We start from the raw sequence: 27,777 nt of genomic DNA on the forward strand, positions 1-27,777 counted from the left end.
GCAAGTGAGCGTGCGTGTTGGCGTATGTGTGAGAGTTGAGTGTGTGTGTGTGTGTGTGTGCATGTGTGAGGGCGTGTGCGAGCGTGTGTGTTGGCGTATGTGTGAGAGTTGAGTGTGTGTGTGTGTGTTTGCATGTGTGAGGGCGTGTGCGAGCGTGTGTGTTGGCGTATGTGTGAGAGTTGAGTGTGTGTGTGTGTTTGCATGTGTGAGGGCGTGTGCGAGCGTGCTTGTTGGCGTATGTGTGAGAACATGCGTGGATATATGCATAGATGCACACTGCAGCGGCCCCATGTGTAACGCCCCACTCCCCCTGAGAGCAGAGATGAGCGGGGCCATGTGTAACGCCACTGAGAGCAGAGACGGGCGGGGCCATGTGTAACGCCCCTGAGAGCAGAGATGAGCGGGGCCATGTGTAACGCCCCTGAGAGCAGAGACGGGCGGGGCCATGTGTAACGCCCCTCAGAGCAGAGATGAGCGGGGCCATGTGTAACGCTCCCAGAGCAGAGATGAGCGGGGCCGTGTGTAACGCCCCTCAGGGCAGAGACGGGCGGGGCCGTGTGTAACGCCCCTGAGAGCAGAGACGGGCGGGGCCATGTGTAACGCCCCTCAGAGCAGAGATGGGTGGGGCCATGTGTAACGCCCCTCAGGGCAGAGACGGGCGGGGCCATGTGTAACGCCCCTCAGAGCAGAGATGAGCGGGGCCATGTGTAACACCCCTCAGAGCAGAGATGGGCGGGGCCATGTGTAACACCCCTCAGAGCAGAGATGGGCGGGGCCGTGTGAAACGCCCCTCAGAGCAGAGACGAGCGGGGCCGTGTGTAACGCCCCTGAGAGCAGAGACGAGCGGGGCCGTGTGTAACGCCCCTCAGAGGAGAGATGGGCGGGGCCATGTGTAACGCCCCTGAGAGCAGAGATGGGCGGGGCCATGTGTAACGCCCCTCAGAGCAGAGACGGGCGGGGCAATGTGTAACGCCCCTCTCACAGCAGAGATGAGCGGGGCTGTGTGTAACGCCCCTCAGAGCAGAGACGGGCGGGGCCATGTGTAACGCCCCTCTCACAGCAGAGATGAGCGGGGCCATGTGTAACGCCCCTGAGAGCAGAGACGGACGGGGCCGTATGTAACACCCCTCAGAACAGAGACGGGCGGGGCCATGTGTAACGCCCCTCCTCCTCCCCCTCAGAACCGGCAGAGATGAGCGGTCCAGAGGTAGCGAAGACGCCGGGCGGCAGCAGCGGCCCCGGGAAGGATGGCAAGGAGCCGGTGGCCAACGGGCACGGAGAGAGCGAGCCCAACCCCTTCGCCGAGTACATGTGGATGGAGAACGAGGAGGAGTACAACCGACAGGTCAGCCTGCTGCACTGACGCACACGCACACACACACACGCACTCCCACAAACACACTCCCACACACTCACACACCCACTCCCACAAACACACTCCCACACACTCACACACCCACCCGCGCACACACGCACGCGCGCACACACACACATACCCACCCGCGCACACGCACGCACTCCCACACACACACACACTCACTCTCACACGCACACACCCACGCACGCACACACACACACGCTGTTATTGTACAGACAGCATGGTGCACTGCCTTTCCATTGGCTCCTCAGCTTGTCCGTCATAGACTTACCTCCTCTGGCTGTCCCACTATTGGCACAGCCGGATTGCTGCCAAGTAAATCTCTTCCAGAGAATAAATGCAGCCATTCACTGTATGTGCGGCATAAATAAATCCTCATTCAAACTAATCGTCTCGCAATCGGCTCGGCTGTACGACTCACTAAACATACAAATCGTATTGGGCCATTGACCCGAGTAAACACAAACCGCTACATTAAAGCTTCACTTCCAGTTTTTGGTTGTTTAGGAAAAACATCTGCTCCTGTACTTTTTCATGAGAACATTGTTTTGGAAATAAAAATGACTGAGTATGATGAATTATGGTTTCCTCTGTTTATGTAATAAAGTTGGATTAGAATCAGCAGAATCTTTTTCTGCTTTTTTTTCCCCCAATTTGGTGATTTGGAGTGGGCCGTAGCGTACGTCAGCGCTGGGTACCCAAGCCCCACTAGAGACCGAGGAGCTGCAGATCCTTGTCATCTGGTGTCTGAATCCTCTCACCCAGCCCAACTACGGCCCCTAAATGTGCCCTGTGCACCGCTGGTGGGACTGTAGCCCCACTGCAGGTGTGTGTGTGTGAGTGTGAGTGTGAGTGTGAGTGTGAGTGTGAGTGTGTGAGTGTGAGTGTGTGAGTGTGTGAGTGTGTGAGTGTGTGAGTGTGTGAGTGTGTGAGTGTGTGAGTGTGTGAGTGTGAGTGTGAGTGTGAGTGTGAGTGTGAGTGTGAGTGTGAGTGTGAGTGTGAGTGTGAGTGTGAGAGAGAGTCCCACACTGTCCTGCGTTTCCCTGTCTCTCGCCCAGTCCCGCCCCCTTCCCTGTCAGCATCTTGATCCAAGAGTCTCAAGTGTCCCAGAGTCTCTTGGATCCGTTACAGACCCGTCTCTCTGTGGAGCGCATGTAGTAGGTTGTTGACGCTCTGGAGCACAGTGCCTCCGCCGAACGCTTCCAGTAAATAACCGGCTGCGTAAGCCGATAACACCGGGAAACCCGACCCGGGTCGGACTGCCCCAGGTCAGGGTGTCCGCCAGGAAAACCGGCAACTGCTAGTGCTGTGGTTCAAAATGGCTTCCAGTCTTGGTCTGGAGGAGGTCAGCCGTTGGAGAGGAGGCGGAGGGGCCTGTGAATTAAGGGACGTTTCTACGGCGACATCCCTACTTTGTGCCGCTGCTTCACATGACGTTTCGGCACAGAAACGTAGAACTGAGGAGGAGGAGGAGGAGGAGGAGGAGGAGGGGGCAAACAAGTTTTGACAGCTGGAAATTGGCAGGTGGAAATTGTGCAAGCGTGGCCTTGCTCGCCCTGCGCTGGCAGTAAAAAGCTGCAGTTTGGCAGGTGGCTTATCGCACGTCTGAGCAGAGACCTCCTGCCCTTATCTGGAGCAGACCTGTCAGAGAGCGTTATCTGTGGCCACGCCGCTTTCCCTTGGCGTCTAATGAGAACTACGCGCTGCACGGGAGACCAGGGTCTCCTGGTCGCTTTTCGGCCGTGAGAACTCCGAGCTGCAGAGAGAGAGAGCTCTCTGGCTCTCTGAGAGGCTGTCTGAGGGGCTGTCTGAGGGTGTGTTCGACCCTTTAACGTGCAAGGGATTTTGGGTAGCTGCGTGTTCTTTCATTATTGTTTTTGTGTGTGGGCTGGGAATGAAGCCGTCTGATGGAAGTATTGATTAGTTATGATCGGCACAGGAAACCGTAGAGACTCCTGCTGTGGTCTGGAGCATAAATGAACAGTTGCTTTAAAAAAAATAAAATGTATACTAACTGTTTACAGTCAGAGGTTTAGCAGTGGTGGACCAGTCAGGGCGAGTCATTTGTGCTGTTCTCAAATAATTAATTACGGAGCTGACATCCGTGAACATTTCAGAGACACCCTGGGCGCTGAACAACAATCTAATGTCCCCTCATGCCCTACTTCCCACACAGCTGATAAATGCACACAAAACCTCGTCAGACTTTGCCCTCAAAAGGCAAAGGAGTTGAGTGTTGCTGTTTGATAGCGTTGGATAAAAGGGGGCCCCAACATATCCTGATTACATTTGAATGCATTTTGTGTAAGATTAAGGCCTTGCCTGAATTTGTTTACTTGCCTAGTATTACTTGCCTACTAAATAGAAGGCAAGTAAGCTACAGTGCCATGAAAAATTTTCCCCAGAGATGGCAACTTGTCTGACACATGGTAATATCAATATTAGCATTTCATGCAATTCTACTTTTGTCAAATTTGTCTCAAGTGTTATGATTCAGGATAAATTTGACCGTGAGTGGAGGTTTTCACACGGAGGGCGTAGGTTTTATCACACCCTCGTTTGGTAAAACGGTGGACATGGGCATACCAGTTGGGATATACGTTTCTTTCATTTATATAGCGCCTTTCTCACACACAGCACTTCACAGTGATAAGCGGGGACATGCGTTTCAGCCACCTCCAATGTGTGCCACCCACCTGGGCAATGCACAGCGGCCATTTTGTGCCATGCATAAGAACTGGAGGCCGCTTCCGCCTGCCAGTTCCATGGAATCCAGTGGAAGCTGGCGCGAGAAGCCTGCTCATGGAGGCACCCATTTTAGACTGTGCGCGCTGAGTAGCTAACGTGAAGGGAGAATGGGAATGGGAGAATTTAATTGTGAATTTAAAACTAATCGCATTTCTTCTATAAAGTTTAGGAAAAAAAAAAAAGTAGTTTTGGAGCCCACAGCCTTCTGGTTCAGGCCTGCCATCTCCCTCCCTCTCTCTCCATCTCTCACCATCTCTCTCTCTCTCTCTCTCTCTCTCTCTCTCCCTCTCTCTCAGGTGGAGGAGGAGCTGTTGGAGCAAGAGTTCCTGGAACGCTGTTTCCAGGAGATGCTGGACGAGGAGGATCAGGATTGGTTCATTCCAGCGAGGGACCTCCCCTCGGGGGTGGGGCAGATACAGCAGCAGCTGAACGGGCTGTCCGTCAACGACTGCAACACTGAGGACATCGTGGTGAGTCTGCCCGTCCCGTCCCAGTGCCCCGCACGGGATGCGCTAAAGTTCTCTCCTTGTGAGTAGCTCCGGATAAGAGCGTCTGTTAAATTAATGTAATGTCTGTTCTGGGGACAGGCACCAGGTTTGGTTAGAGTCCTGTTCATTAAATAGAGGTTCTTATTTTATATATATATATATCTATAAAAAGATAAAAGATATTATATTTTACAATCAAGTCTTTGTGCTGTTTAGGCCCACATCGAGAATTTAGTTAGTTTACTGATTTGCTTGGCCGAGAATTAAAAAGTGAATCCTCCATGCAGAAGTTCTTAACTTACTACGGTTTCTGTCTGGCATTCACAATGCCCGTCTGTGTGTGACGTTTAGCTTGGGTATGGCGGCCTGTAGCGTAGTGGTTAAGGTAAACGACTGGGACACACAAGGTCGGTGGTTCTAATCCCGGTGCAGCCACAATAAGATCCGCACAGCCGTTGGGCCCTTGAGCAAGGCCCTTAACCCTGCATTGCTCCCGGGGAGGATTGTCTCCCGCTTAGTCTAATCAACTGTACGTCGCTCTGGATAAGAGCGCCTGCCAAATGCCAATAATGTAATGTAATGTAATGTAATGGGTACTCACTCTCTTTCTTTCTCTCTCTCTCTCTCCCTCCAGCGCAAAAGCAGCTTAAACCCAGAGGCAAAGGAGTTTGTGCCGGGAGTGAAATACTAGGTCCTCCCCAGCAGGGGGCGGCCTTACAGAGACTCTGGTGATCGTTACTATGGCGATCATATCTGCACTCACTCGGGACGGGCGCGTGGGAGACACGGCGAGGGAAAAACGATGACAAAAAAAAAAAAAAAACTCTTCGATAAGCTTTTTATTTCCGTTTGTTTCAACATGTAAACTGGGCCGGGGGAAGTGGAGGGTGGGGGGTGGGGGGTTGGGTTTGGCCACCACAGTGTTCCCTGTCGGACACGAGAGATATGGCATCATACTCTGTGTAGAGCCTATTATTTTGATTTTCCTCTTAATTCAAAGGGCCAATCACACGAGTTCCTGTGGCTAGCAGTATTTCCCTGATCAGGTTGTATTTTTCTCCCCGTTTTTGTTTTGCATCTTTAGGGCCGTGGTGTCCAGTGCTGGGGTGGGGTGGGGTGGGGCGGGGGGGAAAGGGGTTGGTTACCAAACCGACACGCATACACGCACACACACACACACACACACATACACACGTCAGACAGTCGATCTTGCTAAATCTATAGGAAAAGCCTGGGGATTTACACAGACTCTTTTTTTTGAAAGTCAGAATACTGACATAAAGTACGAATTTCATTAAAAAAAGGAAGAAAAAAAGACAAATAAAGATAAAAACGGGTACCTTTTGGACCATCACTTGTGTTCAGTCTCCTGTTGTTCTTTCGGTGAAGGGGAAACTGGTGCCGATTGTGAGTTTCCCTGGACATTCCTATCTCTTCCCTGTCATTAAGGACATAGGCGTGTTTTATAATGAGAAAAGGCTATAGCCCATGAACCTATCTCTCCCGTCTTTGGCATTGTCTGTCCGTTGACATAATCTGGCGAGCTGTTCCACGCATTTAGGCAATGTTGAAGACGTCGTAAAATGTCTTGACCAATTTCCATGCAACACCCCATGTTCTGCTGGCCAACCTGAGATGTCTATTACCATCAAGTTGATGAATCCATGTTAGAATTGTTTTTTTATTTTTATTTTTTTACATCATTTGCTCCACGTTAATGGATCATGTTTGAAGTCTTACTTTGTATACGTTTGGTACCATAACCCAGTTTTGTTGCTGCTCTTCGTACTTATAAACTTCGTACTTGTAAGATGCCCAGAAATTGATAGTTACGTAAATGCTAGGTACGGAATAGCTTCTACATGCCTGTATGTCAGCAATGTCAAACTCCAGGCAAGGAGGGTGGCGGTTTCTGTTATTTTTTTCGGTTTCCTTTCAATCCGCAGCTAATTTAGGGAACGGGTGGCGTGCCGGCCGGCCAGCCGGCGATGTAAAAAAAAAAAAAAAAAGAAAACTAACGGATGCAGGAGACCTCCCAGGCCTAGAGTGTCGTTCGTCTTTTCCCCTAAAGCTTCCTCCTCTACTCCCAGTGTTTTCCAAAACCAAACATTTTAGTGTCCAGCACATTTGTCATTACCTAGACAAATGCTAGTTTCCGGCTAATGACAAAAGTGCAAGGCTAAAAAGAAGGGCCGCGATAGAACATTTGCTGCTTGACCTCTGTCACTTCAGGACATCTGTCTAAACATAGACCTTATCGACTCCGTTGCCAGGCAGCAGAAACCCGCCGTTAGGATTTTAATTGAAAATGTCCATTACGGTTTTTACGGTTGGCTCTCTCCGCGACCCCCCTCCCTAAGAGCGGGAGGCAACGGACAAACGGGGCTGCTGCCGAGTGTGTGTACGGAGAGAGGAAGCCTTTTATCGTGGGGCCTCAGCAGACATGCTCTACTCGTACATATTTAATGGACCCATCACGTTCCATTTCGGCAAATGGGGCTGTTCTATAACTGCTATGCATAGCTCTTTCGGGCGAGTGCGTAGACTTGACCTGATGGAAGGGAGGACTTGCTCGCAAATAAACTGCACCGCACCGCAATGAGGCCATTTCGGTTGGCATGGTGTTTTCCTCTCCTCTGTGTGTGTGTGTGTGTGTGTGTGTGTGTGAAATGAGGCCACGTCATGGCTATGTTTGTGAGGTGTGGCGAGTGAGACGGCACGGCCAAGTTCTGGGAGCTGTGATGCAAAGAAGTTCAATTAACCTGCCTGCCACACGGCACGTAGGAATCGCGAGGTCCGAACGGGAAACCACGATGACGGAAGACGCCACTGATTCAGGAGTCGTGCTTTGGAATTAACCTGCTGATTGGTTGTATGCAGATCCAGGTATGCCGATTTATTATTATTATTACTAAAAGTGTTTTTAATGTAGCTCCCGTGTGTTCTTAGCTGGTTTGGTGTGTGGTCAATTGCAAATGTCAGTTAAGATAATCCTTGTGAACTCCCACCAGTAGTGGGAGATTACCTGTCAAACTTAATTTCCACCCACTGGTTCTGCAGGTCTTTATTATCATCAACATGGCAGGACCATTAAACAATGCAGATAGTACATCATTTCATAGTTATTTGATTATTTTCAACATGATGCGATGTAAACTTCACACAGATGTAAAAGTAACTTGTGCTTGCGATGAACAGTAAAAAAAAACCATTTGCATTTTTTCTCTTTACTTTTTATATCCCTCAAAGTTTCGACACTGAAGATAACGGACTCCAGACCGTGATTCCAAATCAACTGTAAACGTAAATTTCAGTCGATTTGAAAATAATAATATTAATTGCCCCTCTGTAGTGCAGTTGGAAATACCACCTCCGTGGTGAAATGGGCACCAGCATGCGGATCTGCAGTGAGATGGTATTCTGATCCCCAGCACTCATTCCACAAGGCCCGCCCCCCTTGGTTGGGACCTGCATGGTCACTGGCCGGTGAAGGAGCACTTGTAGAAGACGTGTGCGTTGGCGGCGTAGTCCAGGGAGAGCGTGGCCCCCCGACTCTTGGCGCCGAGGCTGGCCCCCCCAAGTGCGGAAGACTGCCGCAGAGTCAGGAGGCTGTACCCCGGGAACTGGCCGCCGGCTGCCTGTGCCAGGACGTCCGTGAAGCCTTCCAGTGAGAACAGGACAAAGGGCTCATTCCTTGACACTGCGTCCATTTAGTATAGTCTCTTATAGAAAAAAGGGGGATAAAGTATTTGTGAAATGTATATGGGGGATTTTTTTCCCCGGAATGTTTCACTCACCCGGCTTCAGCAGGTCCCAGCTCCTCCAAACGGATCCCACACAGAGGATCGGTAGCCCCCGCTCTCCCAAAAACAGATCCTGTCCCGAGAGAACCCGAGAGACAATCGCTCGGTCAACTCGCACAGCGGTCTGAGCAAAGGAAACCTCCGGGTGGGAACGTATGGCAGATTATTGAAGATAAGATAATACTTCTAAGGTTCATTCTTCTCCATCAAGATTGTCAGGTTTTTGATATTGCCAAAGAGGACAATCTAAATATCAAGACATAATCAAGACAAAATAAAAACGCATATTGGCTGCATAGGAGGCAGCACGTGCCCTTGTGGCTAAGCTTCATGACTGGGATCTGGAAGGCTAGATAAGATCCGTTAGGCCCATGAGCGAGGCTCTTAACCCTGCGTTGCTCCATGGGGGATTGTCCTCGACTTAGTCTAATAAACCGTTAGTCGTTTTGGATAAATAACTAAATAACTAATATAATGTCTAGACTAGCGGACCCAGCACATGAAAACCAAACGCGTGAAATGTTTTCCTTCACCGTTTAGCGCCCTCACCTGGTGAGCTTTGGGCAGGACGGCCAGTACGTGTTGAGCCAGCACCGCCCCGGCTTTACTGAACATATGCTGGCACAGAGCATCTCCAGCTGCAGCCCCTGAAAAACACACACGGACGCACACCACACACACACACACGGGTACAGAAACACAATGGGTCAGGACAGTCTTATCGTAATTGGTGAACCTTTCTCGCATCAATACAATAGCATGGAGCGCAAACCAGGTTGGTGCCTTGCATGGCAGCCAATCACCATTGGTGTGTGAGTGTGTGTACATGAATGGGTGAATGAGAAGCATCAATTGTACATTACATTACATTACGTGGCATTTAGCAGATGCTCTTATCCAGAGCGACGTACAACAAAGTGCAAATCAAACACAAGAACAAGTGCCAAGAGGACCTGAGAGGACAGTACAGTTCCAAGTCCTAGTCTAAACATACAGAAATTCAGAACCCTTGAAGAGTACAATCAACTTTCAAACTAGCATACCACAGTTGGCAGCTAGAATACAACAATACAACAGCCAATAAAAACAACAATACCTATACAAGTAACGATATCTATACATAAGTGCCATTACAGTCGAAGGCTAATCATGGTGATTGTGAGTTGGGGAGGGAAAGGTGTAGCCTGAAGAGATGGGTCTTCAGTCTGCGCTTGAAGGAGGTCAGAGACTCTGCCGTTCTGACATCCACCGGGAGGTCATTCCACCACCGTGGGACCAGGACAGACAGCAGTCGTGAGCGTGAAGTGCAGGTGTGGCGAGGGGGAGGCGCCAGACGGCACGAAGTGGCAGAACGGAGGGGGTCAGGTTGGTACAGCGCTTTTGATAAAGGCGCTATATAAATGCCAACCATTTACCATTTAGATTCAACCGGTGATACACCTGGACAGTGTAAGTTAGGGATAAGGCCGTTTGTGTTTGTGTGAAACGGAGACTGTAAGGAAGGAAGCGAACCCTCCTCCGGGCGGTACCTTCGGCCACCTTCCTGCAGAACCCGGCGAAGTGTGACTTCTGGAAGTTCCTGTAGAGGTGTGGGAGCAGGTCCATTCGCCCTGACACCTGCAGGAACCGAACGGGGCGACAACCAGGCATGATAACGTATGGACTGGACGGACCGGAGCTCAAACAATCGAGAGATGAGATGCACAACAATGTCGACGGTGATTGGTGGATAACTTATGGCTATGCTTCCATGATACCTCATGATATCTAGGCAGCATAACCAGATGGTATCCAACCAATACCCCTGATGTTGTGGTGTTTGTTATCAATGTACTCTGATTGGTGGAGCTACTCTGTTTATGTTGTTTTATGTCTGCCTCGTGACAATTTTATAATCGTAGATGAAAACATTGAAAAAAAGGCACATTTGGCCTGCTACAACATAGAATTTGAAACTGAGTTACTCTCTAACACAGTACAGATTTGCAGCCTGGCAGTGTCATATAGTGGTATGGAAATCAGCCTAAAGTTTGATTCCTAGGTAGAGCAGTGCTGTTCCCTTGAACCTGAATTGCTTCGGCGAATATCCAGCGTTATAAAAATTGGGCACCCTCAGTGGGATGTGTTGCACCTCAGAGGCCTTTCACCTGGAAGTACTCCTCCATGGCCTTCTTGACGTGAGTGATGTCATGAGGGGGGGTGGCCAGATTGTCCAGAGCATCGAACACGGTCTTCACAGCCAGGTGTGAAATCCAGTACGCTAACGAGAGGGAGGAGGCCGCGTCATTCACACACACTTTTATTTTCACGAGAACTACAGTAACCGTGGGTCAAATGTGCCAGCGTTGCCATTTTTTATATCGCCATTTCCACCGATATCGGTGAGTGGAACTATACATATCTAATAAAGAAACATGGCACGAGAGTCTATGCTGTCTCATGAATAGTCACCGCTGCAGGGACACAAAGTGAAGTTCTGGAAACCCCCGGTAGCCATTACTATATTCATGATACAGCACAAATTTGAGTGCTGTACTGCTTTTATCAACAATGCTGACAACATATAGAAACTTTTGATGACGCAACATTATTTACTTTGTATTCGTTTTGCAAGACTATTTGTGAGTTATATTTTGTGCGCAGCGCGATACTGTTTACAAAGATGAACTGTCACTGTCGCTGCAGAACGGCGTCTGAGCCACAACCCAGTTTACAGTATCAAGTTAGCGCTCTCCGCATAGAAGGAACAGCTGTGTTCACAAACGGCATATGTTGGTCGTCCCTCCTCAAGGTGAGCAGGAGCGGTGCGGCCCTGAATACCTGACCCCTCGTCGCCCATGAGATGCCCCCAGCCTCCGCATCCCACCTGAGAGCCATCTGGGTTCACCAGCTTACAGTTGGAGCCAGTTCCTGAGATGAGCACCACGCCCCCTGGTGGCACAATCAACAAGGACCATAAATATTTAGCTAAAGTAAGTTGTGCGGTACTGGGTTGTAGCCTCTTGCATTGTTTGAAGTTTGTACGCTTTGCAAAGACTGCATGACCGTCATGGCAAAAAGAGCAAACAAGTGAAAGAACGGAGAAGTGAAAGGGAGAGAGAAAAGAAGACAAGACAGACAGACAGACAGACAGAGACGGGGCCTGAAAGGTACCGTGCTGGCTGGCTGTTGCCATGGCGCCGATGGCATCTGTGGTGATGCAGTAACCATGGCTGAGCTTGGGAAACCTCTCCTTCATCTCATCAATGAGCTTCTGGATAGCATCACGCTGCTCACCTCCACTCAGGGACATGCCCTGGAGACACACACACACACACACACACACACACAGATATGAACCTCCTGCATATATCGCCACAGAATCGCACAGTGGATTACACACGACATAATTCTGCTCATATGGATGTCAGATGCTGATGTTTTTAAAGAAATACATGTATTTATATTGCGAATAAAGAAGTGATCTGATCGGTCCCTAGTTATACTGTTCTGTTGCTGAGTGACAGGGAATTTGGACCAACCAGGGAGCAGAGAGGCATGTCTGGGTCCAGGCCAGCCTGGAGTTTGGCTCTCTGCACCATGTCATTGATGGCCTCTATACACTTATCCACACCCACCAACTGAAACAGAATCAACACACGTCAGCATACACACACAACCAACATCACACGTGATGTCATATTTCAACTTCCACAATTACTACTGAATTTAATTATCTGATACTTAAGGTTAACATATGAAACATTAAGACAGGCTGTAGTGAAACAAGGACTGGAGCAGAAATCTACTTGAAGCGAATATTTCATGTTCTTACCCAATGATTAGTAGAAGGACCATCTGTTTCTGCAAGTATCTCCCCCCGCTCTGATACCAGCACGGCCTTAGAATGGGTCCCACCGCTGTAATAAATAATCGGAATATGGACAGACAGGCATAAAGCGACACACTGCCGGTTAGACACACACACAGTGCATTAGTATCCTTAATGTGATCGCTCTGCCGGTACTAGATGTAACTTACTTGGCGGACTAACGGAACCGCAAAATAGACGAGAAGGCAAAAAAAAAACATCGCAATGTTGCTATTAACTATTGCAAGTGAACTTACATGAACCAATTCCAAACAGTAAACAGTAGCTAGGCTGCTAGTTATGTAGGATTATACTGTTTTACAATGGAGCTTAATTTACAGTGATATAACGTCAACTCTAACCGTTAAAAGGCCGTCGCTGGCTATTACACTTACGTATTTACAAAAATACCGAGCGAGCCACAACGACATTGGCTAAAGCCAGTAACTTAGCTATCTTTGCAGAAGTTCTGGTGGAGTCTGGTCAAACTAGCAGTGTCCATCTATACTAACATATCTGTCGCAATTTCAAATTACGCCATGATATAAATAACCAACGCCATGTTCGCAGCCACATCGATAAAGACACGTAAAAAACGTAAACGTTTGATTAGATTTCATTTAAATGGCCACTTTCTTACCCCTCAACACCGCCGTACACGGACACCATGATGTTGCTTCCTGTTTTGACGAATGTCATATGACACGTCACAGCCCGCGCTGTGGATGTGGATCCAGTCAACTCCAGTTTTAATAACCCTGAATTATTGTTTGCTTACGATAAGAGAGGTATTTACCACACTGTATTCATAATCCAGTGTTATTTTCAATAAAGAGTACCGCATGAGATTTATCTATATAATTTATTTATATAAATCACGAGTACCGCAACGTGATTTATGTGCCAGTGATAAAAGAGAAATAAGTTGTGAAAAATATTCTGCATTTTGACCTTAGTGAATAACATGATTCTACGTCCTGTAGTTTTCTAATCTACAGCTGGTTCAGGGCAGCCTTCGAGCAAGCACAGCATCAGACATAGAAAACGGAAAACAATTAATGTAGATAAGTGATTAAATGCAATCTCATATATTTATTTATTTCAGTTTGGCCACGTTGAGTGGTTCATCCTGCTAAGATATTGCATTTGAATGTAGTGATGCACTTAATCGTGTGACTACTGTGTAGCGCTGTGTGCACCGTATGCGCTGTAGTGCAAAAGTCCGGACCACTGGGTCGCTCTTCCTCTCAATGCTAACTCTGTCCAGCTGCGCCACAGGGCGACATATACGCCGTTGCCTTCCTTAGAGAGGCAGGGACTCTCAGCTTGCCATGGCCATCTCTCATCACTCACCACCGACCTGACATTGGTCAGTTGGATGCCCACGCAAGCTCAAACTGCACAGTGTGCAACACGCAAGCTCAAACCCTCTTCCTCCGACTCGGGTCCCGTGCAGGCTCAGCAGCGCGAGGGCTGCGCCCATGCACTGTGTGAGGCAGGGGCCTTTGTCAAACGTTTCGGAGGAAACCACATCAGCACTTTGCAGAATTGAGACGGAGGTTGCAGTATGAGCAGAGCTGGTGAACGCAGTTGGCCATTCTGAATGGGACAAAATAGGCATGTTTTACTGTATATTTAATATTCCTGCTGTCTACCCGGGGATGCTATTGCAATATAGCTGAACGTAATGCATTTTTATTCCAATGCAATAGAAGGTACTTCTTCGGTCTCATTTATGTTGGAACTTTTTCCTTTTGTCTTTTATGATTCATACAAATGTACAATTAACTGAGCACCGAGTGTTTTTTAGTACGATTGCTGAGACTTTCATAGGCACTACTCCACTATGTTTCATAGATGAGGTGGTAAGCTTTAGTTCATTATAGCCTTTAAAAAAAATTTTTTTACAGTCCCCCCAATTTAGGTGACCAAAAGTAATTGGACAATTTGCTGTTTCTTGTCCAGCTGCGTTTCATTGCATCATTAGTTCATGCACAAGAAAGCAAAGTGATTCGGTGTGGCATTTAAAGCCTTATCATACAGGACACAATTTTAAAAACAGAAGAGCTTTCACATGTAAACAGCAAAGAGTTGCAGTACACAGAAACAGTTTATGGAATGCATTTATTGGTCCAATGACAGTAAATCAATAAAATGTACATTTATTGAAAGGCAAGTAATGGAAAAAAAAAGAAGATACTTAACTTAAAAGCAGACCCATTTTAAAATATCACTCCACTCCTGTCTCTGAGCAACCACATCACTCGAACAAATGATTGATTGACTCATTGCAACCAGTTTACTGGTGTAACCGTTAAAACAAATGCGAGAAATCTTAACATTGAAGGATTTAACGGCGAACATGTTTGATAGTTGCTGCACAGTGATACTGTACCAAACTGAAGGCAGAAGTAGCCCAGATGCACTGTGAGACAGGCCTCCATCTCCATCTGTAACTTGTCACACTAGACAATTTCCCCCAACCACTTTCCTTTCCTTCCTTAACGTGCTCAAGTCAAAGCTCAACACAGTCAAAGAACTGAATTCTTTTCAATTATTATCAGGAGCTCACAAAATTTCTTTTACAGACAATTCGCAAACAGCCAACATTTATTTTTAAGTAACCGTGTAAATATGGGGGGGGGAAAGTTTCTCGCATCAATCATGTTCCCCCACAGTTATAGATTATACAAGAATATCTGAAGAAAACTATACTGTTTCCACTGACGGAAACACCCACTAACTAACAATTAACAGGGATATGGAACTTTCGCTAATATGGCGCTGGTTAATTCGCTTTTTACCTTGGATAAGCTATGGCCCTGCATTCAGATCTGAAATTGATCTGTATGTGATAATAAAATAAAATGTTGTTTTTTTGCAGCTACCAACGTAACACTAGGGGTGAAAGAATCCTGGAACAGACTTCAGTGCTCAATACATGACTATTACTAGTCTGTCGAGCTCAGTGAGTCATGAATCAAGATGAAAAAAAACAACAGAGAACCTAGGGAGGGTCCTTTGCTATTGCCCCGGGGTGCTTGAACAAGTATTACCAAACAAAACACCTCTGGTGAGACCGCAAACGCCCTGAGGCAGTGACCACTTTATCATCAAGTCAAATTACGAGGAGTAAAGGATGAATATGAACTGCAGACCCATCACCCCTGTCCCACAGGCAGACTAGTGATGTCAGAACCCAGCTTGTTCCAAGAAGGCTGAGCCCAAGTCCTCGTAGCTGCAAAAAAGCTGCATATCTTATCTGAGGTAAAAAATCAAACAAACCATATTACTAAAATGCTTCAAATCCCCATTAAGGTACAGTATTTAAATACTTACAGTAAGTAGTAACATTACTAAAAGTGTCGTTTTTTTTTACTCGTTTAACCTGGGCCGGTGTTTATCAACCTCTCAGAGTAGGAGGGCAGATGTCGATCAGGTTTCCCCAGTCCATGTCCAAACCTTATCCATTATGATCCAAAAGACAAAACTGATCCCAGATCAGCGCTACTTCTCAGGGACGCTTCATGGACTAAGGGAAAATATGATACTGCTTATGCTTATGTGACCCGTCACTGACATCCTAACTGAGACTAGCCAAACAGGTTCTTGGAGACATGGAAATGCACAGAGGAACTGGTGGAGGTGCATAGGAGTTCTGCAGTGACAAAGTGCAGGAAAGAGGCCGAGTCTCTCCGTGAGTGAGGAGAGTGCGTGTATGGCATAGGCCGTGCGTGCGTCTGCGCACGGGCGAACGTGTGCGCATGTGCGCGTGCGTCTGCGCACGGGCGAACGTGTGCGTATGTGCGCGTGCGTCTGCGTATGTGCGCGTGCGTCTGCGTGTGTGCGCGTGCGTCTGCGTGTGTGCGCGTGCGTCTGCGTGTGTGCGCGTGCGTCTGCGTATGTGCGCGTGCGTCTGTGCGCGTGCGTCTGCGTATGTGCGCGTGCGTCTGCGTATGTGCGCGTGCGTCTGTGCGCGTGCGTCTGCGTATGTGCGCGTGCGTCTGCGTATGTGCGCGTGCGTCTGTGCGCGTGCGTCTGCGTATGTGCGCGTGCGTCTGCGTATGTGCGCGTGCGTCTGTGCGCGTGCGTCTGCGTATGTGCGCGTGCGTCTGCGTATGTGCGCGTGCGTCTGCGTATGTGCGCGTGCGTCTGCGCACGGGCGAACGTGTGCGCATGTGCTCGTGCGCGTGTAACCGTGTGTATGTGTGTGACAGGGGGAGAGAGAGGAGTGAGGAATGCATTTGTACTGGGCTAGGCCAGTGCTGTTGGAGAGGGAGAGAGAAGGAGAGGGAGAGAGAGTGAGAGAGGAGGAGAGAGAGAGAGAGAGAGAGAGAGAGAGAGAGAGAGAGAAATGCATTTGTACTGGGCCGGGGCCGGTGCTGTTGGGCCTAGCCGCTGTTTCCGAACACGGTGTTGAGTTGCTGGGTGACCCGGATGAAGGTGGTTCGGCGACTCAGCTCCTTCAGCTTGGCCGCGCCCACGTAGGTGCAGGTGGAGCGCACGCCGCCCAGGACGTCCCGTATGGTCACATCGACCGGGCCCTTATACAGAACCTCCACGGTCTTTCCCTCCGAAGCCCTGAAACACGCACACAACCCAGATATTACACATGCAGTCGTCTCATTGGCTCAGGCAGTAAGAGCAGTCGTCTGGCAATCGGAGGGTTGCCGGTTCGATCCCCCGCCCGGGCTGTGTCGGAGTGTCCCTGAGCAAGACACCTAACCCCTAAATACTCCTGACGAGCTGGTCAGCGCCTTGCATGGCAGCCAATCGCCGTCGGTGTGTGAGTGTGTGTATGAATGGGTGAATGAGAGGCATCAATTATACAGTGCTTTGGATAAAGGCGCTATATAAATGCCTGCCATTTACCATTTACATCACATCTCCACCACTCAGGTCTCCATTACCTGTAATCAGTGCAGCACCTGCACTGACACCTGGACTTTCACTGTTCACCCGTACCTGCATTAACGTCACCTGTGATATCACCATATTCACTGGCCTTACCAGTGTTATCTCATCTGTAATATCCCTCTCATCTCCACACTCTCACCTGTAATATCACTCTCTCACACTCTCAAATGTTAATGTCACACACACCTCTAATGTTACCAAAAACTGTAACATCACCCTAACTGCAAAATCACCCTCACCTGTGATATCACGCACACCTGCACAGACCTCACCTGTGATATCGCGCACACCTGCACAGACCTCACCTGTGACATCACGCACACCTGCAGACTCACCTGTGATATCACACACCTGCACAGACCTCACCTGTGATATCGCGCACACCTGCACAGACCTCACCTGTGATATCACACACCTGCACAGACCTCACCTGTGATATCGCGCACACCTGCACAGACCTCACCTGTGACATCACGCACACCTGCACAGACCTCACCTGTGATATCGCGCACACCTGCACAGACCTCACCTGTGACATCACGCACACCTGCACAGACCTCACCTGTGATATCGCGCACACCTGCACAGACCTCACCTGTGATATCGCGCACACCTGCACAGACCTCACCTGTGACATCACACACACCTGCACAGACCTCACCTGTGATATCACGCACACCTGCACAGACTCACCGGTATTCTGCCACTCCTCCGGCGTGTTTCTTCATGGCCGTGTCGGAGCTCATGCCGTAGAACAGCTTGTACTTCTGTCCGTTTTTCTCGATGACTTCCCCTCCGCTCTCAGAGTGACCCGCCAACATCCCGCCAAGCATCACGAAATCGGCCCCCGCACCTGCCACACAGGGAAGACACGGGTCAATATCAAAATCAATATGTGCCACAGGGTTGTGCCACAGGGTTGTGCCACAGGGTTGTGCCACAGGGCGGGATGGACTTTTAAAAGAGATATTGTGAGTGTGCCTCGAGCTTGGTGATGACCTTAACACAAGGCAGTCGCACGACTGATGGCAGAGAGACCGTGCAACAAGATGTACAAACGGCGCAACCCAGGTGAATTAACGGTCGCCACTCTCACACATTTAACTGTACATCACAAATAACACTATAATTAGGCTCAATAGCTGCCGTGAAGTCTCACCAAAAGCCTTCGAGACGTCACCAGGGCAGGTGCATCCGCCGTCCTGTAAGAGAGCCAGTGTGAGTGACAGCTGAGACAGGGAAGAACGATGCATACATGTTCAGATTTTAAAAACTAGGCGTCTCTGAGCAAATATGCTCATCCCAGAAGGCTCAGAAATACGATGTAACCATGCCGTTTGGAGATGACAAGCTTACAGAGATGATGTAAGAACATAAATCTGAGGTAACTGTGGCTTACAGAGATGATGCAACCGTGTAAATCATTGGTAACAGTGGCCCACAGAGATGATGTAAGCGTGTGAATGAGTGGTAACAGTGGCCCACAGAGATGATGTAAGCGTGTGAATGAGTGGTAACAGTGGCCCACAGAGATGATGTAAGCGTGTGAATGAGTGGTAGCAGTGGCCCACAGAGATGATGTAAGCGTGTGAATGAGTGGTAACAGTGGCCCACAGAGATGATGTAAGCGTGTGAATGAGTGGTAACAGTGGCCCACAGAGATGATGTAAGCGTGTGAATGAGTGGTAACAGTGGCCCACAGAGATGATGTAAGCGTGTGAATGAGTGGTAACAGTGGCCCACAGAGATGATGTAAGCGTGTGAATGAGTGGTAACAGTGGCCCACAGAGATGATGCAACCATGTAAATCATTGGTAACAGTGGCCCACAGAGATGATGTAAGCGTGTGAATGAGTGGTAACAGTGGCCCACAGAGATGATGTAAGCGTGTGAATGAGTGGTAACAGTGGCCCACAGAGATGATGTGAGCGTGTGAATGAGTGGTGACAGTGGCCCACAGAGATGATGTAAGCGTGTGAATGAGTGGCGACAGTGGCCCACAGAGATGATGTAAGCGTGTGAATGAGTGGTAACAGTGGCCCACAGAGATGATGTAAGCGTGTGAATGAGTGGTAACAGTGGCCCACAGAGATGATGTAAGCGTGTGAATGAGTGGTAACAGTGGCCCACAGAGATGATGTAAGCGTGTGAATGAGTGGTAACAGTGGCCCACAGAGATGATGTAAGCGTGTGAATGAGTGGTAACAGTGGCCCACAGAGATGATGTAAGCGTGTGAATGAGTGGTAACAGTGGCCCACAGAGATGATGTAAGCGTGTGAATGAGTGGTAGCAGTGGCCCACAGAGATGATGTAAGCGTATGAATGAGTGGCAACAGTACAGTGGCCCACAGAGATGATGCAAGCGTGTGAATGAGTGGTAACAGTGGCCCACAGAGATGATGTAAGCGTGTGAATGAGTGGTAACAGTGGCCCACAGAGATGATGTAAGCGTGTGAATGAGTGGTAACAGTGGCCCACAGAGATGATGTAAGCGTATGAATGAGTGGCAACAGTACAGTGGCCCACAGAGATGATGTAAGCGTGTGAATGAGTGGTAACAGTGGCCCACAGAGATGATGTAAGCGTGTGAATGAGTGGTAACAGTGGCCCACAGAGATGATGTAACCGTGTAAATCATTGGTAACAGTGGCCCACAGAGATGATGTAAGCGTGTGAATGAGTGGTAACAGTGGCCCACAGAGATGATGTAAGCGTGTGAATGAGTGGTAGCAGTGGCCCACAGAGATGATGTAAGCGTGTGAATGAGTGGTAACAGTGGCCCACAGAGATGATGTAAGCGTGTGAATGAGTGGTAACAGTGGCCCACAGAGATGATGTAAGCGTGTGAATGAGTGGTAACAGTGGCCCACAAAGATGATGTAAGCGTGTGAATGAGTGGTAACAGTGGCCCACAGAGATGATGTAAGCGTGTGAATGAGTGGTAACAGTGGCCCACAGAGATGATGTAAGCGTGTGAATGAGTGGTAACAGTGGCCCACAGAGATGATGTAAGCGTGTGAATGAGTGGTAACAGTGGCCCACAGAGATGATGTAAGCGTGTGAATGAGTGGCAACAGTGGCCCACAGAGATGATGTAAGCGTGTGAATGAGTGGTAACAGTGGCCCACAGAGATGATGTAAGCGTGTGAATGAGTGGTAACAGTGGCCCACAGAGATGATGTAACCGTGTGAATGAGTGGTAACAGTGGCCCACAGAGATGATGTAAGCGTGTGAATGAGTGGTGACAGTGGCTCACAGAGATGATGTAAGCGTGTGAATGAGTGGTAGCTGACTCACTGAAATGATATGCCCCCCCAGGCCATGTGCTGCGTCAGCACACTCGATCACCGCGCTCAGCTGTGGGTACCCGACCCCAGTCTTCCTGCGCGTGGTGCACACAGAGCCTGCCAACAGAGAGAGGGGGTTACAGCAATGTCAGCCACAGCACTATGTGTATGCCCTATAGCCGCTTCGACATGTTATAGCAATGCACGCTACTGTGTGTATACAATGAGCACAAAGTACAATGTGTATACCCTGTGACCACAACACGGCAATATGAGCCTTCTGCATCGTGCGTCCAGCTACTTCTGGCACACATCAATCATGCCACTATGTAATAATGCATGCTGCCACATTACAGATATACTGAATAAACGTACACAATAGTTCTTGAAAAGTACCAGAAAGACCAGGAAAGAAACACTACCAAAAGAAAAGAGTACTAACACAGTCTGTACTGTTTCTGTTGACAAGTTATTTTCCTTGTGTTTCTAGAAGTTCATAAGACATCAGAATGACAACAAGTGGCAAGAGAGACTGGTTATGACATCACCTGGTCCAATGCCGACTTTGATGATGTCAGCACCAGCCAGAATCAGCTCCTCCACCATCTCTCCAGTGACCACATTTCCTGCCTGTGGCAGAGAAGCAAATCATCATCATCATCATCACCATAAGCGAGATCACAACACTTTTTACTTCCTCAAAAGCGAAGAACATCATCCTCAGCACAAGCTCTGAAATGGAAATCCAGGTTCAGAAAGTAAAAGTCCTCCCCGGTATTTTTTTCACCTTGATCAAACACATGTCACCTTGATCAAACACATGGCAGCTCCAGTCCAAGACTAGCTGTGCACCCCCCTACCACTGTTGATTCAGCTGTAGCACCAAGCCTGTCCCCTTGCCTGACAGTGCCACCCATTGATGTTCCTGCCATCTCTCTACGTGACTGGAGTAATCTTTGCTTGGACTTAATTTGGATTGGACAATTACATACTATAATTAATCTGTTTATATGTACAACCAACAAACCGATGTCAACCAGCGGCAGACGGGTTCCCCCTCAGAGTCAGATTCTGCTTAAGGTTTCTTTCAGTCAGTCAGGGAGTTTTTCCTTGCCACTGTTGCCCTAGGTGTACTCTTGGGGTCCGGTGTCTCTGTAAAGCAGCGTCGTGACAAAGCCCCTTTCTTAAAAGTGCTATACAAATAAAAATGGATTGATTCCATTCATTCATCAAGGAGGTATAACCAATTAGTGAAATCAGAGTTCCTCAGTGGAGGAAATATATGGCAGGACCCCCGGACTCACCGTTTCCACTCCGTGAACAAGCAGGCGGAGCGATTCCTCAGTGACTCACCATGATGGTGTGCGAAGGGAACTTGGCACGGACGTCTTTGACAAAGTGGACAAAGTGCTCCGAGTAGCCGTTGGCCACATCCACGCAGATGTACTGCAGCTGGGGCACCGCGGCCACCACCGAGGTCAGCTTGTCGAAGTCCCCCTCGCCGGTCCCCGTGCTGACCGCCATGCTCTGGAGACAGACGGACGGACGGACAGACTGAGGGCTGGATACGGCGCACACAGTGTCGACAAGGCACCGTGAGACGTGCTACACAGCAAGCAAGGATTGCCACAATGTTTTTGGAACAGAAAAATCTTAATAATGTTGTTTTCAAGAGGTATCCTGAGTCACTGATAAGGTATTACATCAACTGGCGACCTTGTGATAAAGAATGAAGCGTTAGCGACAAACTGAACAGGGAACAACAGCGCCCCCCCAACCCTGGCTCAGGCCAGACAATGAATTACACACAAACAGCTCCCTACCATTCATTCCAACCCACAGAAGGCAAAACTGACTGAGACAGGGACCTTTAACCTTTATATTCCTCCACGACTGATTTGCTCAGCATTACCTTATCTTGTATTATCCCTTTATAAATCTGGGCACACATACTGATTACAATAACAGTGCTAGACATTTCTAGCTTGCCTTCAACAAACTCTTTCCTCTCAACTTCACCACAGCCACCTACACTCATTAACTTAAGACTTACAACAACAAAAAGGAAACCAAGCAATTAACTGCAGCATTACTTTCATGAACATGACTATGAACTATGAGAGTCAGACATTACGATTTAGGAAGAACACATACCCCCAGGCAATCGGGGTTCTGGACTGCAAACTCCTTCCACTGGTCCACAGAGTAGTGCTTGTGAACGGCGGTGAAGAGACAGAACTAGGGAAGGGGGAAACAACGTGCATGGTTTCAAATGATCCCATTAAAGACAGAGAAAAGCAGCCAATGGGAACTACCCGTTTCCCAACGTCATCCACAGCCTTTACATCACATGACCGTGTTCAGCCAATCCTGTGTGTCCACGTTATTATTACTACAGTAATGGCAATTGGCAGACGCTCTTATCCAGAGCGACGTACAGTTGATTAGACTAAGCAGGAGAAAATCCTCCCCTGGAGCAATGCAGGGTTAAGGGCCTTGCTCAAGGGCCCAACGGCTGTGCGGATCTTATTGTGGCTACACCGGGAATCGAACCGCCGACCTTGCGTGTCCCAGTACCTTAACTACTACGCGACAGGCCGCCTACGTCAATGGACATGTGCAGTGTCATATCTAAACTGATACCAACCAATCAAGAATAAAGATTAAAGCAGTTGTGAGGATGGGGGGTGGGGGTGGGGGTGGGGGGGTTAAGTGAAAGACCTGTGGGATGTGGAAATGCTGTATGTAAACATCAGCTCACAAACAGCACAGCGCTACAGGTGTTCAGGTGTCGCACCTTGTGCAGAGCCACGGCCATCTCAAAGGTTCCTACAGTGTCCATGTTTGCTGCGATGATCGGGATCCCACTGTAGGTACCCTTGGAGTTCCTAAAGAAGAAACTGCGCGTCAAGTCCACCTGTCACCAGAACGAAACAAAAAACAAGGGAAGATTTGGACAAAGTTGACATATAAAAAAAGTGTCACAGGCTAAAAGCTGCAGTAATATGCAGGCCAAAACGAAAGCCAATGTATCTGCACAATTACACTATTTTAAGAGACAGAAACATTTTACAAAAGTATGTTTTTTTTCAAAGACAGCTATGATGGTGGGACAGATACAGAACTGTAACCAGCAGCAAGCACACACACCCTGGTTAGCGAATAACCTCCGAGCTGACAGTTAGAATCTTGGGAAAATGCACACAATGAGGGCTTTCTCTCCAGATTAAAAAGTTTAAAGTTATCTGGGGTAAGATGCATGGTAGTCAATGGGACATGGGGGGGGGTCTTTAAAAAGGGATGGGGGAACAACAGAACAGCTGCATTGTAACTTGACAGGGCTGGGGATAACGACAGACAGGCTGCAACAGACTACAAGCATATGGCAACGTTACACACTGCTTCAGAACCTACCTCACTGCGAGACTTGAGCGTGCTGCGCTTTGGACGGAGCAGGACATCCTTGAAGTCCAACTTGATGTCGTTCTCAATGCGAGGCATGTTTGTTGCGCGGTCGGTCTCTCTATTCCAATCGCTCTGCAATGGAGATGGTGGAGCCATATGCATTGTTACTTAACTAGCTAACGGTAATTTACATATTTCCCATACACCAGCCTCGGTGCAAATCAAGATGTGATATGGGCGAGTAGGGTGCTCGTTCGAAAATATACAGATTCAACATTACGTTGCTCTTCCAAATCAAACACAAAATCGATGTTAATATCTACCATAGCAGCATATTACAGAGCACCAATGTCATCACTTAGCAAACATGTTAAAATTGATACTTAAATTATACCCACCTCGTCTTTCTTATGGTGACCGCAATGTCCTGATTTCGGTATCTAAATCAATTAAAATATATTTATTTAAAGTAAAAGGCTTTACAGTCACTGCTATTTGTTGCAAGTCTTCTGGTAAGCACGACAAATACAGCTACCAAGTTACAATTGTCGGGAATTCTGGCTAGCCAGATAAGTCAGATTGCAAGGTTAGCAAATTAATTCGTTTAAGCACACTGAAAATATAAAACGACTAGCTACTTGCCTATTACTGAGGAGTTACATGAATGTGGACCGCCAGTTTAAAAGCACTTCAAATTTCGAACGATATGAACGATAAGAGTACGACCAATTCACAGCAACTTAGGTAATTGGCTGTAAATCTTCCACTCCCTTAATTCCGGGCAGCAAAAGGGGAGGCACTTGGCTTGTGGTAAATGTAGTTTTGGCACAGTGAACAATGACTTGATGAAAATTTAATTCGCTGCAAGAAACAGTATCTCGTGGTAGACAGTATGTTCATAAGATATCTTATCCCATAACGTGTGCTCGAAGAAACCAACCGTCACAATATATAATTTTAATAAATCTTGGAAAATCCGAAATACGTCGTTATCCGGAACCATTCATCTCAGATAAAACTAGGCGGGATTATTTTCAGTTACACAGGAATTGCAACAGAATTGCGCGACGAGAGAAATATTCAGAGGGAAATAGTTTGCAGTCATTTTCTATCGGTTGGGTTACAGCTAAATACTGTCTAAATATTTTGTGTTTACCATATTGCCATTAGAAATAATATACTTAGATACAACAAGAATTCAAAATGTTGATCAAAGTTAAGGTAAGGTAACGTTGTTGAACCAGCTAAGATTAACTAGCTAGCTAAACATCACAGACAGTGACAGTAGCATTAGCAGATGTGATTAATTACAAAAAAAAACGGCAGTTAGCTGTTATTATTATAAGTAGTTTTAATCAATGAAGTAATAACTTGGTTATAAGTAACGTCACACAACAACCCAGGCGGCTCGATGCACAATTATGAATTATAATGGCAATGGGTAGGTTGCTAGCAAGCTACGTTAGTCGTTACCGGGCCAAGTTGCTCTCTTTGATAAGCAAGCTTGTAAGTTCTAAAACGAAATGGAAAGCCTGACATCAGTTGTGGCGTTGTAGTGAAGTTATCTACATGTTAGAAATCAGAATGGGTTTAAGCAAAGGATCACCAGGCATAAACTAATGTTAGCCGGCTAGTGTTTTTGACTGATGTAGCCTGTTACCGTTAAAATGAAATAATAATCTGAAACTGGTTTTAAAAAAAGTTGTCCATCGTTCTGTGTTACAAAAGCCAGTATTTTATTTGTTACAATATTTGTTTTCGTCATTTCACCATCTAACCCCCTCCCATCTCATCAATGTGCCCTTCAGACATTAACTGGCAAGGAGATTGAGATCGATATTGAGCCAACAGACAAGGTAAGCTCCATCTCGGTGACCCATAGTGTTCAGCCAGTGTTTACTGTACTAACCCTCAATGTCACAGCGTTGTGTCACATACATTATTGTCTACTCTGTGCATTTCATATTTTACGTGTTCTTGGTTCATTTAAATTATATTGGATCGTTTCGACAGGGCACTTGATAATGTTTTTGCATAGTTCATAGTTCAACACGCAGTCAGTCTGTACGTATTACAGTGGCACCATATCAACCCATTCTTCCAGGGCAGTTGTATTACACTGACTGAACCTTTCCCTCTCAATGCAGCGTTAATAGACTATTATGCTCTTTCTGTGTGTGTAGTTTATATGTCATACGGATTCGATATGTGTCATACTAGTGTTGATTTGTCCGTGCACATATATTGTATACGTCTTCCTGTTATGTGCTGTGCTAATGGGTTTGTCAGTATGTGTCCAGTTTGTCAGTATGTTCTTGTTGCATTTCACCTCTGCCTTTCAGTCCTGGCTGATCTTCCCTGTTCCCACAAGAGTGACAGAACTGATCATAGTCAATCAAACCTGTTGCCTAACTGATCAAAACACACACACACACATACACGCACACACACACACACACACACACACACGCACACACACACACACACACACACACATACACACATACACACTCGCACACACACATTTTCTCTCTCCTTCTCTCTCACTCTGTCTCTCTCTCTCACACACATTCTCTCTGTCACACTCCTTCTCACTCTGTCTCTCTCTTTCACACACACACACACACACACATTCTCTCTCACACTCCTTCTCACTGTCTCTCTCACACACACACACATTCTCTCTCTCACACACTCCTTCTCACTCTGTCTCTCTCTCTCTCACACACACACACACACACACACACACACACACAACACACATTCTCTCTCTCACACTCCTTCTCGCTCTGTCTCTCTCAGGTGGAGAGGATCAAAGAAAGGGTGGAGGAGAAAGAAGGCATTCCGCCTCAGCAGCAGAGACTCATCTACAGTGGGAAACAGATGTGAGCGTGAGCTTTTGATGAAAGGAGTGCACGTGTCTTCCGTTGCATTTAAAAGGAGCGCTGTTCAGCCGCTTACACCTCACTGTGTATTTCACCCGCCTCCGGCTGAGCCGCTCGTGTGGTTTTGCAGCGGAACTTTTCGGCACATTTAAATGCAATCCTTTCCCGCCCTTTCTTGGTTTTGTGAACATAATGTGTGCAGCAGAGAGGGTAGCGGCAGTATTCGGGGCCACCTGTAAAATACCCCCCCATCCTCTGTTTCAGGAATGATGAGAAGACGGCGGCGGACTACAAGATCCAGGGTGGATCAGTGTTGCATCTGGTTTTGGCGCTAAGAGGGGGGGGCTCCCCACAGTCCCAGAATTAATCTGCCCCCCCCCCCCCTTCCCGTAGCCTCCCGGCCTGCCTTGACCACCATAGAGTGTCTGCCGGCGACGGCACGCGCACACACAGCTCTGTCGGAACTCTATGGTGCCGAAAATGCTCACGCTCGTTGCGTTCTGCTAACGGATTCTCTTGTCGTGGAATTGAGTTCTTGTCTATAATGTGTTAGGAAATCAGCACGTTGGCCACCCTTTTAGATTGACGGTGTGCTAGGATGGGAAAGCACCATGGTGCTGTTTTTTTTTTGTTGACTGCTGATGGAAATGATATAAATGATATAGCTTGATGTGTTAATAAACGTTAGTATGTCACCCGTGTTTGGCCCATGTAAGAGTTTCTGGCGTTCATTTTTATTTTTATGCGCATTTGGAGCAGCTGCCCCCACATTATTATTATTATTATTATTATTATTATTATTATTATTATTATTATTATATAATCTTCTGTTGATTAAAACACAATGACATTTATTCAGTCAATACAGGTTTTATAAGATAGAAAAGACTGCAAGTGAAAGTCAGTATTAATCTGTATAGACTACTGTTGGTCGACTGCAGTATGTTTGGGTGCAGTCGTTGTTTTATGTATTCATTGCCAGCACTAGCTAAAAGCAATGTTACGTAATGTAAA

General features: G+C 47.6%; 4 protein-coding genes across 7 annotated transcripts in view; 2 read left to right on the plus strand and 2 right to left on the minus strand.

Annotated features, from left to right (window-relative positions):
* paip2b (poly(A) binding protein interacting protein 2B) overlaps positions 1-5,968 on the plus strand; it is a 16,253-nt gene extending 10,285 nt beyond the window's left edge. For all 3 annotated transcript variants that reach the window (XM_061252361.1, XM_061252363.1, XM_061252360.1), the window contains exons 2-4: positions 1,182-1,345; positions 4,423-4,596; positions 5,249-5,968. In XM_061252361.1, coding sequence (XP_061108345.1) covers positions 1,193-1,345; positions 4,423-4,596; positions 5,249-5,305 — 384 coding nt within the window. In that variant the 5' untranslated portion in view covers positions 1,182-1,192 and the 3' untranslated portion in view covers positions 5,306-5,968. The remainder of the gene's footprint in view (positions 1-1,181; positions 1,346-4,422; positions 4,597-5,248) is intronic.
* A 1,695-nt stretch (positions 5,969-7,663) lies between these two features.
* Positions 7,664-12,969, minus strand: nagk (N-acetylglucosamine kinase). Of its 2 annotated transcripts, none has more exons than XM_061252358.1 (10): positions 12,908-12,969; positions 12,232-12,316; positions 11,939-12,037; positions 11,571-11,712; positions 11,238-11,348; positions 10,565-10,677; positions 9,947-10,034; positions 8,967-9,064; positions 8,412-8,490; positions 7,664-8,275 (listed from the first exon to the last, which is right to left on the minus strand). In XM_061252358.1, exons 1-10 carry the CDS (start codon positions 12,964-12,966, stop codon positions 8,091-8,093), a joined length of 1,059 nt encoding a protein of 352 aa, XP_061108342.1. In that variant the 5' UTR covers positions 12,967-12,969; the 3' UTR covers positions 7,664-8,090. The 2 variants fall into 2 exon arrangements, with proteins under 2 accessions (XP_061108342.1, XP_061108343.1); XM_061252359.1 differs by lacking the exon at positions 12,908-12,969 and adding an exon at positions 12,438-12,819.
* Positions 12,970-14,374: 1,405 nt separating this feature from the next.
* On the minus strand, positions 14,375-24,794 carry gmpr2 (guanosine monophosphate reductase 2). Its single transcript, XM_061251764.1, has 11 exons — positions 24,521-24,794; positions 24,277-24,318; positions 23,888-24,010; positions 23,271-23,390; positions 22,628-22,711; positions 21,827-22,000; positions 21,022-21,103; positions 20,484-20,590; positions 18,344-18,386; positions 17,878-18,037; positions 14,375-16,848 (listed from the first exon to the last, which is right to left on the minus strand). The coding sequence occupies exons 3-11, from the start codon at positions 23,972-23,974 to the stop codon at positions 16,659-16,661; spliced, it is 1,047 nt and encodes a 348-aa protein (XP_061107748.1). The 5' UTR covers positions 23,975-24,010; positions 24,277-24,318; positions 24,521-24,794; the 3' UTR covers positions 14,375-16,658.
* A 5-nt stretch (positions 24,795-24,799) lies between these two features.
* Positions 24,800-27,478, plus strand: LOC133135030 (NEDD8-like). The gene is made up of 4 exons (XM_061251766.1): positions 24,800-25,099; positions 25,687-25,734; positions 26,681-26,763; positions 27,028-27,478. The coding sequence occupies exons 1-4, from the start codon at positions 25,082-25,084 to the stop codon at positions 27,128-27,130; spliced, it is 252 nt and encodes an 83-aa protein (XP_061107750.1). The 5' UTR covers positions 24,800-25,081; the 3' UTR covers positions 27,131-27,478.
* Positions 27,479-27,777: the final 299 nt, after the last annotated feature.

The sequence above is a fragment of the Conger conger genome, chromosome 8 (genome assembly GCF_963514075.1).
Source record: "Conger conger chromosome 8, fConCon1.1, whole genome shotgun sequence".
In the NCBI taxonomy this organism is placed as follows: domain Eukaryota; kingdom Metazoa; phylum Chordata; class Actinopteri; order Anguilliformes; family Congridae; genus Conger; species Conger conger.